Genomic DNA, 13,535 nt, shown 5'->3' with positions numbered 1-13,535 from the left:
GACTCATTATGCGAATGAAATGATAAAAATATGACATTTCGTACTAAAATCTGTACACATTTCAACCAATAGCATGGCCTGACTGCTCTTCAGTACTGTAATCCTATTGGCTGATTTAGAGAGTTTGTTTCTAGATTATTTCTATTTATAGAGCATAATTATGAAAAGCTCCGCTTTTAAATTTTTGGGTACCAAATAAATTTGCTTTGTACATAAAATGGGAAATATCTAACAAAGAAACCCAAGCTATGATACAAAGCATAAACATATGCTTGTTAATATTTCCGGGGTAGGGGTGTTGGGGGATGTTGGGGGGGGGGGGGGGGGGCTGGTGTAGGGAGCTTATGTTATGAGTAGGACAAAGGGCGCGAATTTTTGGAGGGAATATCTATTTGGGCGCTTTATTATTATATGTCTGCATGACGCTATCATCACACAGGGATCTAAAGGGATAAGACAATGGCCGATAAATTTATGTACATTCCTAATGATGATATACAAAATTAACCCTAAAATAATTGGTTGAAACGTTTGGACACTCAACTTAATCAACCAATCAATCAAACTTCAATAAACGTCCCCAAAGTTGTTGAACCAACAAAGAAGAAAATATAATTATAAAACTTTGGGGACTAGTATAAATGAATAGCTCAATGCCCCCCCCCCTCCTCCCTGGCATGACACTATGATCACGTACATTGTACAACGAACAAGGGATAGGTACACTAAGGTGAATTTTAAACATCTGCTGCCAGTACAATGTGCTAGATTTGTAAAGTGTTATTCTGTTTTATCAGCAGGGAGGGAGGGGACAATAGGACTGTCAATTATTATTTTTTACACAAAGTTTTATGAATGCGCTCTCATTCACTGTCTTAAAACTATGGGTACTTCAAACTAGAGCAGCGTCGACGCTTTTAAACCAAAGATAGGTTACTTTGTTTATCATCATCAGGGATGTAATTTAATATGACGTCAGTTCTCAATACCCTTGATATCCCTGTCATTAGGACCTCAAAATACCAGCCTTTTCAGATATCTTTTTCTTTAAAAAAATCATTCCTTTATATTGTAGGATTGAATTAAATATTTTCACAAAACAAACACGCATAAAAAAGCAAGAGAGTTTTTTAATATATTTTTTACCAGAGTGGCGTGCACAGCAATTCACAGGGGGGGGGGGGGTATGAAACCATTAAGGGTTGAATTTGGAAAGGCAGGCCTTTTAATTCAATTCTAAGGGGGTGTCGACACCTCCCTACTGCACGCCATAGTTTTAAACCGTAGTTCAGTGATATAAAATTCAAAATTATTTTTAAAATGATAATATATTATTTGGCTCACATGAAGGAGACTAGCACCGGTGCTAGTCTCCTTCATTCTACACCATTTGGTGCTAGGCTTCTTCATCCTAAAAAGGTGTAAAAGGGCCGGGACATATTTTGTGTGAGAAAGAGGGAGGAGCAATTTATTTATTACTAGCGGATACGCCCCCTAGAAGCCTCTAGGGGCACTGCACTGGTAGGAGAAGGAAAAGTCGACCTCATCCTATTTTAAATTTGAGTTTTCAAAGAGTTATAAAATAATTTTATGGGGGAGAGGGGGGTTAAGACACCCTCTCGAAAAATAGTTTAAAACCTTCCCAGGACCTATAAGAAGCTTCACTGTAAAGTAGAACAATATCGGTTCAGCGGTTAGCGAGATCCTTCGGAAAAGACAAAAACGCTTACTACTTTATATAATAGGATTAAAACATAATACAATTAAGAAGGGTCAAAAGGTGCTAGCTTTCTTCACTTTAAGACATTTGGTGCTAGCTTTCTTCATTCTTCGATTTCGGTGCTAGTCTCCTTCATGTGAGCCTATTATTTTATGCGAGATTTATATGTACATATTTTATAACTTTGTGTATGATTTCTTTGAATAATCGCTTGATAACTTTGTACTGATATGTTCTGAAAACACAAAGAAATATAAGAATATGGGTTAATAATATGGGGGGAATTCAATTTATTTTTGCCATCCTTTGTTTTGGATATAAGAAATTATGTATGCCTGTTTATAATAAAAGTATACACTTCTATCATAAAGTAGGTAAAACTATTTTCCAGTATGGCTTTGAAACCGATAAATATCCACTGGATAAGCACCGGTTCTCAGCCATACTGAAAAATTATGTATTGCATCGTATTACAGAAATTTTCCACGAATATAAAAAAATCATAAAATTACTAGTTATGTTTGGATCTAACAAAACTGGTTTCAATCTTAAACTTTTTATTTTAATATCCGTGGAGAGCTGTCTATAATACGATGCGATAAATAACTACTATGTTGTTTTAGTCAACATATATCATATAAAATTGTTGGGCAAATCTATCTCTATATATAAGATAGGTATTCATATATATAGACATATATGTAAAAGATAAGTTTACCTCTTGCTTTAAAATTAATTTCCACCATAATTTCATAGGATTTTTATAAAGTTGGACGGTATGCCTCATATGGTTTAATCCTATGAAAAAATTATCTTTTGGTGTTTATTTTATGTTTGGTTAGGTGATTGTTGGACTTTAAAAAGCCCCGAAGGGATATACCTCGAAGGAGTGGGGCCAATAAAGTTAGGGTGGTCCAAAAATAGGTTAGAGTGAAAGCACCAATACTTTTGCACACCTCAAGTGCTCAAGTTAGGTTAGGTTAGGTAAAATAATCCCCGTTTAGATAATGCCCATAGAACGCCCCACAGGGTAAGACAGCTGAAAATAGTAAGGGGATGGTCTCTGCTCCTTTATAGGTATAAGTGAAAAGCACTTTCTTTACTTTTACAATATTTCTCTTATATGGCTTACCTGGACTGGACCTAAATAAAGCTTTTGTCAAAATAGAACTCGCCTGGTTTTATGCTTTAATTTAACCAATAATGGTTCAATTTTCGTTACATAAATTTACTAATCATTTAAGCTATTAAACTTTTTTTAAAACTTACTTTGAAAAAGAAAAAGAGCTTGAAAAGCAACATATATTTTTTTTTATTTTAACATAAAGTAAAAGAGAATCAAAGCCATAAAAATGATAATTTTTAATTTTTATAATTTATTTTCAAATAAAGAAAAACATATTCATAACTAATCTTGAATATATCTTAAAACACCGATTTCTTATGTTTTTCTCAAAAAAAGCTTCTAAATCTTATAAAAGCTTATTTTTTAAAATAAAAACATTTTGGGAGTTTTTTATTATTATTATTTTTCATACTCTGAATTGTTTTATTTTAGAGTTTGATATTTTTTAGAAAAATTTACTTGCTATTTATAACAATTATTATGACAAATGTATTACAGAATACATGAAGCATTAGGTAAATTTATGAAAATCAGGCTAAATAATACTCAAAAAGGTGTATAATAAAGATATTTTTCTTAAAATTATACAAAATATGAAATTATTTTATATTTTTATGAAATAAATCAAAAAAGATATATTTATAAAGCTATCTATAGTATTTCATTAAGACATAGAGGTCATATAGACATTAGTTTTAAATAATGATTTTAAGTCAAATTTTCATCGGTTTTGGTTAAAATTATAGGTTCAAATACATTAAAATTTATATATTTCAATATTCTTTTATATAAAATGTTTCATATTTTGTTATTTTTATTATATAAAGAGTAAATTTATTGTTTTATATAGTAATACAACAATTATATCTGAAAATTATTTACTTCTATGAAACTCATAAACAAACCTATTTTTCATCTTTTGCCTTAATTATTGGACTAAAAGCGACATATTTAGGGTAAAACTTAGCAAAAAATGATTAGAATTATAAATAAAGATGTTTAATATACTAAAAATGTAAAAATAAAGGGTTATTAATACTAAAAATTGTATATTTAACATACGTGAGCTAGAAGCTGAAGTAGGATTTCTCTGATTTCTGCCTTTCAAAAACTGTGTTTCTATACCAAAATAAACTTTAAATTTAACATGGTTCAAAAACTTTTTTCATCTCAGATTACTTTTAAAAATAAAGTAATTTTGTTATATTTTTAGATGGCAAAAGAAAAACTTAAAATAAATTTTTTAAATATAAAAGAAATTGCTATTTTTGTCAAATTTTTATGAAACAAACTTTTAAAATTTCTAGTTATTCGTGAAATTTTTTATGTTCTAGATCGAATAAGAAGATGATTTTTGTTCATAATGTAGACAAAGAGTGTAAAATTATTATAAAATGTTTATTTTTACTATTTTTATTATATTTCCTTTGAAAAATAAGCATTTTTTAAGGCATAGGAAACACAAATATTGAAATTGTTTGAACAGGACAGGGAAATTGTTTTGGCCCACACTGCTCTCTATTCGGTACTCTCCGTGCACACTTATACAAAGTTCCGTCCCATTTTCTCATTATCGTTTAGATTACCTATCTACACACACAATAATATCAACATGACTGCTGAAGCCGCTGCCCCCGTCAAGAAGGTCGTCAAGGCCAAGAAGCCTAAGGCACCCGCTGCCCACCCCAAATACGCTGTCATGATCGCCGCTGCCGTTAAGGCACTGAAGGACAGAACCGGCAGCAGCCGTCAGGCTATCCTGAAGTACATCTGCGCCAACTACAAGGTTGATGCCGCTAAGGCCGCCATCCATCTGCGTATGGCCCTGAAGCGTGGAGTCGCCGCTGGTACCCTGAAGATGGCCAAGGCCTCTGGCAAGGGAGCTGGATGCTACAAGCTCGGAGAGAAGGCTAAGGAGGTCAAGAAGCCCAAGGCCAAGAAGCCTAAGGCTAAGAAGCCCGCTGCCAAGAAGGCTAAGAAGCCCGCCGCCAAGAAGGCCGCTAAGAAGCCTGCCGCCAAGAAGGCTGCTAAGAAGCCCGCTGCCAAGAAGGCCGCCAAGAAGCCTGCTGCCAAGAAGCCCGCTGCCAAGAAACCCGCAGCCAAGAAGCCCGCTGCCAAGAAGCCTGCCGCTAAGAAGCCCGCAGCCAAGAAGCCTGCCGCCAAGAAGGCCGCCCCCAAGAAGGCTTAAGCGCTTTTCTGTGCCTTCGAACATACTCTCCTTAATCCTTTAAACTCGAGTATGAAAAGCTATTGAGTACCTGATCTCATAATTGTACATTATCTGTAAATAGAATCTTAGTTTATATATCTGGTGGTTTATAATTTATTTAAATGTATGTTGCAATAAAAAATAAGAAAAATATTAAATTTGTGTTTATTATTCCATCGAAAAAATTAATTGCGTAATTTGTGTAGCTCTCATTTTTAAGTTTGTTGCATTTGAGAAAGCTTAATAGTTTTTCTCTCGTTTTCCTTGTAGCGGGCAGAAATTTAATACTTTTCTTTACATGCGCGCTAAAGCCTACTTTGTACTAAACTTTGTCCGTATGTCTTTAGATTATAACTTTGGTATTTTTAATAGGGGGGAGTGGGTGGGGATAGTGTAGGTAAACTGGTAAAATAATTGTACTAGTAGCGTTGCGTTGACTTCAAAATCAGGGTTTGTAGACTAAAGGTCATATCATATTTAACTTTCTCTTTTAGTTACAAAATTGTACACTTCTACACAAGGACAAAGAATGTACATCAGAATCTCGCTAACCAAAAAGCTACATGACAAATAATATATATAAAAGATACTAGAGGTTTCGCCCTTTGCATGTAGGGAGGACAGTATTACATTCAAAAGCCATTGACTCAAATTTTAAATGAAAATAGCCTAAATCCATCTTGGGACCTACCTATAGCTATTTAGGGAAGAAGTAATATCTAAATAGCAAAATAAAAATATATATTAATGATTAACAGACAGCTGTATAATTAGATATTGAAATGGCCAGGTTTATTATAAGATAGCAAGTTATCTCATAAGATAGACAGACAGATAGGTATCTAATTGGATAGATAGATAGCGAGGTATCTAATTAGATATACAGATAGCAAGAAATATAAATAGACAAATATGCAGATATCTAATTAGAAATATAGATAGCTAGGTATCTAATTATATAGACATATAGCAAGCTGTATAAATTAGATAGACAGATAGAGTATCTTAATAAATAGACAAAGGTATCTAATTATGGTTTCTATTTAGATAGACAGATTTAGCAAGCTAAGTATCCTTTAAATTTCAATATATTTTAAATTTTAGTTATACATTGACATCAGAAGAGTACAAACATGTACGAAACAATTTTTAATGTCTGAATAAATATGTAAAATTTATATTTTGTTTGTGAGTTAACCTATTGTAGATATCTAATTAGATATACAGAATACAGATAGCAAGGTATATAAATTGTGCAAGATGGTCTCTAGTGTGGCAAATCTCTCCACAGAAATGGTCTTTCCGCCGCTAGGAGGTCAGAACTTAGCACAGGGTGGGCAAGGGTTTTCCTCCATAGAATAGATTATATATAGATTGTATATTGGCTCAAAATTAGAACACGTTAAAACACAGTGAGAGCGGGGACAATTTTGGAGACCTTTATTGAATTTTGATTTAGTGGTTTTTCAAGTTAAGATTTCTAACGTTTCAACCATTAAATGTAATCTACAGAAGGTGTAATTTTGTGTATCATCATTGGGAAAATATTGAAAAATAACTGTTTATTGGTCATTGTCTTATCTCTTTAGATCCATGTAAAAAAATAATGTTTCAACTACATTTTCTAAATAAATCGAGCAACAATTGGTAGACATTATAAGCAAGCTGTTATCTTTTTTAAATCCGCCATTAAACAAAGAATTTACAGATAGGTTAGAACCTCTGTGTAATTTGTTATTGAAATGGGCTGGGTATTTTTTAAACATTATATTCAATGTATAAAAACACTACATTTTTCGGCCCAAAAATTATTCTATTTATGGCAATGACAACAGAATTACAAGCATATTTTTTTTATTTCTTCATTAATAAACATCAATCATTATAGAGTTAATAAATTAATTACAGCTTGAATAAATTAAACATTATATGAAGAGTACTTTTTTAACCTAATCAGGTGATGTAAATCTTTTTTAATGGTGATAATAAAGATAATAATTTTAAAAATTTGTTTGGAATACAATTATTGATATAAATATTTTTTAAATAGCTTTTTCCCTTCAAATGTTTACAAACGGACCTTTAGAATAATTAGAATTCATATTAATTTAATCTATTTATTTTGTATTATAGGGGACTTTCAGCTATTTATTACACTATAGTATCCAAAGTCTTATAATAACGTTTTCTTGTTCGTTGGCTAAACAACCTTGGAGGCTTTTATTGAATTTTTAGGAGTGTCCATAGGCTTCAACAAGTAATTGTAATCTAGAAAAAGGGTAATTCTGTGTTTTATGATTAGGGATGTACATCAATTTATCAGCCATTGTCTAATCTCTTTAGATCCCTGTTAACAACTCCATAGCAATTTTCCAATGAAAATATTTTTGAGACTTTTAACTATTCTATATATATTAAATAGTCAATGATTTAGAAAGGATTTCAACCCCCCCTCAAATTAAAATTTCAACAAATGAAAAGAAAGGAGTAGAATTACCAATAGCGTGATAAAAGAGGAGGGTTTAGCTTGGAAAGTTTTAGAGATAAGACTTGTTTAAGTATTTTGTACAGACATGAATTTGGACGGTATTTTTCCTCAAAGTCTATAATATTTCAAAAGCTGACTTTAAATTTGAATGATCAAAGATCAATATACACATTTTTATAAAGGATGACAACATCCATAAAACCGAATCTTCAAAATAAGACGGTAGGAAAATTAAAAATATTAACAAATAGAATATAAATATATATAAGTTTGAACAAAAAAGTATGCAAATTTGCTTTAAATTGATTAATTACAGGATCCTGTTTGAGGACATACAAAGACCGACCAAGGTTTGTTTTTGAGGGAGGTAAATAAGGAGTTCAAAGGTTTAAAGGGGTGATCTAATGTATTTTCAAAAATTTTGAGGGGGTTAAAAAGAGGGGTTTCAAAGTCAGAGGGGGTAAACATACCTTAACCCCCACCCTGAATGCCTATAAGACATACTTAAATATATAGGAATTGATTATAAAGCTTATTAGATAATAAACATTGATGTCCTAAAAATCAGATGAATAGGATAATTATATCATTTAACAAAAAGTTTAAAATAGGCATGGTTTTGATTAATGTTTATGAGTAATAAGTTGCTAAACTTTCTAAACTGTATCTTATTGTTAAAGAAATCTTAATGCAAAGTTTGAAATTAATAGGCATAGAATAAGGAGGAATAGAAGTGAAAACCCTAAAAATTTCTGGGAAATTTGAAGGAATCTTTGACTTGCGCAGTAAAGACAATTAGGCTCAAGTACAAATCACACTGACTAGTTGGACAAAATTAGAAAAATTTAATTTGTATCGCAACCTAGTTTTATAATATAAATACTGAGACAAATATTTTTTGTAAATTTTCTTACATAATTATATTTTTTAAGGCTTAAAATGCACATCAAATTCATTTTTAATACATTGTGAATAGGGAAGAGAAAGCTGGATTCTTGGCTACAAGGCTTTTAGTAAATTATTGCAAAAGGAATTTATTTTGAATATTTTTTCTGAATAATTACTGAAATCATGTTATTTACTAACAGCCTTATAGCTATTTTTGTCTTTCAAATGTTCCAATTTTATTTCAGGCTAGCCAGGCAGAATCTTCTACCTGAATTCTATTCTATACTTTATCTTCTTTGTTAATAGGACAATTCTAACTTGCCTAAATTTAAGATAAGTGATATTTGTAGACGTATGGACCAACCCAAATTATTGAAAAAAATTTTTTTTTTTTTACTTAATGCAAAACTGACAAACAGTCTTTAAAAGATTTTAAGACTTGTTTTAATATTTCCTATTTTTAAAACTTATCTTTTGTATATTTTAGTAAAAGCAAATTTACATAACATAAAAAAATATTATTTTGATAACTATTATTTTGTTACTTTAAAATTTTTTTTTGGATGGGGGGGGGATAGCTAAAAACTCCCGCCAAAATGATACTTGTATTAAATCCTCATTGGGGCGAGTTATGATTTATTTAAATGTCGGCTTACTTTGATTTTACTTCAAACATATTAATAAAATATTTACTTTAATTTAATTTGTCGAGTGTTAAAACTTTTTTTAATGCATGAAAAAAGAAATTTATTGAATAAAAGCTAGCTTTGTTTTTAAATAAGTTATTAAATAAAAAATTCCGTAATTTATTGTGAGACTGACGCGCTATTGGTCCTTTCTCCCTCTCAATGTATTATAAATTCTCCGCTAAGACAGCTGTAAAATTAATTGGCGGCATTTTTGCCGCATTGTCTCGCCTTGAATAGATCATCATCAGCGCCCGCTATTGCCGTACTGTCACGCTTTTTCGACCCGTCACGTGTTTTATGCTCTTTTCAATGCGTACAGTCCCGTCGCTACTTTGTACCGGCACGGCGTTTTGCCTTGGCTTGATTGACATCTGTTGCGTCAGTTCCTCTGAGCTGCAGCCGTGTTTTGATATCCCGTCAAGGGAGATTCCCTTGGAGAAAGCGTAGCTCTCGAAATATCCTGAACAGGAAGGGGAACTTTGACGGTAAAGACGACCTTTCACAAGCAATTTTGCCGCCCTTTTAATCAAATATCCAAAAGGAAACTTAAAATTAAAAAAAATATATCAAAAACCGGCGTTTAAATTACACGTATTTACGTTAAAACTACAATTTACAGAAAACATTGGAGAAATCATGAATTTCTTCCGTATTTCGAAGATTTTTCCGTCGAAATAACAGTTTTGTTATACGTAGTTACGATTTTCTTTCCGGTAAAATTTATTTCTTTAATAATTTTTTGTTTTATTCAATCAAACTATCTATCTAATAAACTGCTATATACAAATGACGACGGTGATTCTTTGTTTAAGAATCCAGTTTTAAAATATTTTTTTTGCTTTTAACAAAAATCTTTGAAAAAGTACAAAAAAACAACATAATTGATTAAAATTTTTCTAAAAACTTTATGAAACAAGCTGCTAAAGATTATCCTTTAAAAAATATTAAATCTGTCTGTTAGATCAGATAAAGCATTAGATCTCAATAACGGCCCTGATTAAATTTTGAATAATCAAATTTTAATTTAGAATTATCAAAATTTATCTTTTAACGACATTTTTTATAAAGGGCGTGTGGCCTAATGGATAAGGCACCAGACTTCGGATCTGGGGATTGCAGGTTCGAGTCCTGTCACGCTCGTAACGTTTTCAAAATTTTATTTATAAATCTTAATGAACAAAAGGTTGTGAATTTATTATTATTTTATTTGAAAATTAAATTTAAACACATTTTCTATCCCTCGTGTGGTTCAAGGACAAACGCAGGACGTTTGTCACTCCTGCGTTTGTCCTAGGACCCCTCGTATTAGTAGTCGAAATCAATGAAAATCTAATTCACGCAACCTCGAAATCTTTCCATAATAACTGTATGAAAAATAGAAAAAAAAACATTATACTTATAGTTATATGTTAAAATACATAATTTAAATAATGTTTTGTTGTCATTATTTCTTCGATTATTGTCCAATAAATTATTAAATTTAAAATCTACGCAGCCGGCAGGATTTGAACCTGCGCGGGGAGACCCCATCTGATTTCGAGTCAGACGCCTTAACCACTCGGCCACGACTGCTCTATAAACTGTAGGGCAAATTAGAAAACATTATGAAAGTGCTAAAAACACGAAACCTTTCATTTGTAAAAAAGTATCTTAAAACAAAAGTATGTCTGTGGCAGTCCGTCAGTTTTTCTGTCTATCTATCAGTCTGTCTGTCTGTTTGTCTGTTAGTCCTCTGTCCCTCTGTCTTTCTGTCTGTCTGTTAGTCCATTTTTCTGTTGTAGTCTCTCCAGAAAACTTCGCCTATTGAACCTTATGTTAAGGGTGTGCAAAAAATGCGGACATTTAAAAAATTGAAATTGCGCGGCTTGTGTTAATAGTAGAAAAATACTAAGCATACCTTTAGAACCGCTAAGAAGTCTTTTTTTAGGAAATATAAAAACGATTCCTGTACAACGCATAGTTTAGGAGCTACGTGTTAAAATGTCTCAACTGACTTAAAACTTGACTTGCGAGTAAATTTTGGGACATTTTACCATCTGGCTCCTAGATTATTTGTAGCACTGGAACGGTTCTTATATTTGCAAAAAATACAGTTCATAGCGGCTCTAACGGTATGCGTAACATTTTTCTACTATTAACACAAGCCGCCCAATTTGAAATTAAAAAATGTAGAACCTCTTTTTGTAAAATATTTTCTCAAATTTTTGGTTATATTTTAAAATTTACTCGCAAGTCAAGTTTTACATCAGTTGTGACATTTTAACACGTAGCTCCGTAACTATACGTAGGAGATGAATTTTTCTTATATTTCCAAAAAAATAAACTTCTTAGAGGTTCTAACGGTATGCGTAACATTTTTCTACTATTAACACAAGCCGCGCAATTTCAATTTTAAAAATGTCCGCATTTTTTTGCACACCCTTTATGTAGCTATACTGTTTATATCATGGGTTTATTTAGGCTATGACTATGGTAAAAAATCTTTACTAATTTTTAATGAGCGATCTTTGGTAATTAGAATTAGCAATGATAGTTGAAAAAATATTTAATTTTTAGCAAAAATAGGGTACCAAACATTAAAGAAGATACATTTTTCTTAGCTGTTATCAATGTATACTTCTGAATTTTGAGAAAAGTTTATTATGACCACTAAGCAATAAGCATCTTATGTCCGTTTGTCTATTTATTATGCATCCTATTTACTCATTTGCATGGATGTTCTTAGTTTTACACTCAAAAGTATTTTGTCATTCCTTTTTATCTCGCTCTCTCTCTCTCTCTCTCTCTCTCTCTCTCTCTCTCTCTCTCTCTCTCTCTCTCTCTCTCTCTCTCTCTCTCTCTCCTCTCTCTCTCTCTCTCTCTCGCTTGCTCTCTCTCTCTCTCTCTCTCTCTCTCTCTCTCTCTCATGCTCTCTCTCTCTCTCTCTCTCTCTCTCTCTCTCTCTCTCTCTCTCTCTCTGGATGTACTTAAAAATATGAAGGTTTTTCTATAAAAATAAGATATCAAGTTAAAATCCTCAGAATTTCAATTTAAAAACTTTTTAATCCTTATTCATTATAGAGTTTAAAGAATAAATTGTTTAAAATTGAACTGCAACCATAATGGAATGTACCAACTAAAGACGTTAAAAATGATTCCCACTGCTGCTATGTCAGGTGCGCGACATAAATAGTTAATGCCTTGGCTAAAAACAGTCTTAACTCATAAACAGTTGGCACTTCTAAACAAAGGTCTTGCAATCAAAGAGTTGGTTGTCTTATGGCTTTACCTTACTAAATATCCTAGGCGATTGAAGCGCCATCAAGCCCCCTTGAGGTCATTAAATTGAAATAGGTACATTGAATGAAAACGAAGACGATATAACAATGACTAAGAGTCTAATTATTTTACTCTATTGGTCTTATGAATAATTCGAAAAGTTAAAGGTTTTATCTTTGTTTATAAGTCTTTTTACATTGTTTAATTTTGATATATTAATATATACATTAAGAATATATCTTATTTTAAAAGAGGTAAAATGTGTGTTTGTCTGTCTGTATGTATTTAAAGATCTCGCTAATGGCTGGATCGATTTGGTTCGCCTTTACAGTGAAGCTTTTTATAAGTTCTGAGAGGATCTTTTTTTGAGGATTTCCTGAACCAATGTAAGAAATCTCTCACGGTTTTATTTTTATTTTTATGAACATTATTTTTATTATTTAGAACATTAACAATCGGACCTATCGTTTATCCTTCCCTTAACCTATAAGATTAATCATCATCCTATTATATAAAGTAGTACGGACCTCACTAACCACTGGACCAATATGGTTCTTATTTACTATGTAGCTTTGCATACAATGCAATGCATAGGTCGTAGGAAAGTTGAAAAATATTCAGGAGGGGAGGGTACAACCACTAGAATGATTCGCCACAACTTAAATATTTTTTAAAACTTTTTCTTTTTAAAATTATAATTGGAAGTAAAGTAGGGGTTGACTTATACTCACCCCCCCCCCCTCTCCCCACATCAAGTGCCCCTAGAGGCCTATAGAGGGCATATCCGCTGGTATAATTATAAAGTAGCCTCGCTACTAAAAATGAATAATCTGCAGAGCAATTACACTAATTGTTAATGTTATTTAACTTGGTAAACTTATCTCATCTTTAATATAATTATAACTTATAATTGTATAAAAACAAGAATAGAACAGTTATGTCCATAATTAGCGCAGCAACGGGGGTATGTAAGCCCATATGCAAGATTTTTAAGAAAGAAAAAAAAACATCAACCCCCCCCCCCAAAAAAAAAGTTAGAGATCAAGTTATTGTGATGTATATTACTTACTAGCGACAACGCCCCTATCATCTAGAGGCTCCGTATTCGAAGGGGCTGAGAAGGGCTAAAATATACCTTTAAACAATCCAAGAACTTA

General features: G+C 32.0%; 1 protein-coding gene and 2 non-coding genes across 3 annotated transcripts; 2 read left to right on the top strand and 1 right to left on the bottom strand.

The window, feature by feature from the left end:
• Window positions 1-4,420: 4,420 nt before the first annotated feature.
• LOC145326785 (histone H1-like) lies at window positions 4,421-5,213 on the top strand. The gene has a single exon (XM_080170195.1). The coding sequence runs from the start codon at window positions 4,459-4,461 to the stop codon at window positions 5,032-5,034; it is 576 nt and encodes a 191-aa protein (XP_080026321.1). The 5' UTR covers window positions 4,421-4,458; the 3' UTR covers window positions 5,035-5,213.
• Window positions 5,214-10,187: 4,974 nt separating this feature from the next.
• TRNAR-UCG (transfer RNA arginine (anticodon UCG)) lies at window positions 10,188-10,260 on the top strand. The gene has a single exon. It is a non-coding gene; the product is annotated as a tRNA-Arg (tRNA).
• A 350-nt stretch (window positions 10,261-10,610) lies between these two features.
• On the bottom strand, window positions 10,611-10,692 carry TRNAS-CGA (transfer RNA serine (anticodon CGA)). Its single transcript has one exon. It is a non-coding gene; the product is annotated as a tRNA-Ser (tRNA).
• Window positions 10,693-13,535: the final 2,843 nt, after the last annotated feature.

Source organism: Acartia tonsa, chromosome 8, assembly GCF_053477335.1.
Source record: "Acartia tonsa isolate MP-2025a chromosome 8, ASM5347733v1, whole genome shotgun sequence".
In the NCBI taxonomy this organism is placed as follows: domain Eukaryota; kingdom Metazoa; phylum Arthropoda; class Copepoda; order Calanoida; family Acartiidae; genus Acartia; species Acartia tonsa.
The sequence above is the reverse complement of the archived record's forward strand: the minus strand, read 5'-3'. Positions and strand labels throughout refer to the sequence as shown.

What these genes read in the sequence shown, in the direction of transcription:
- LOC145326785 (XM_080170195.1), top strand. Translation starts at nt 4,459, where the DNA reads ATGACTGCTGAAGCCGCTGCCCCCGTCAAGAAGGTCGTCAAGGCCAAG.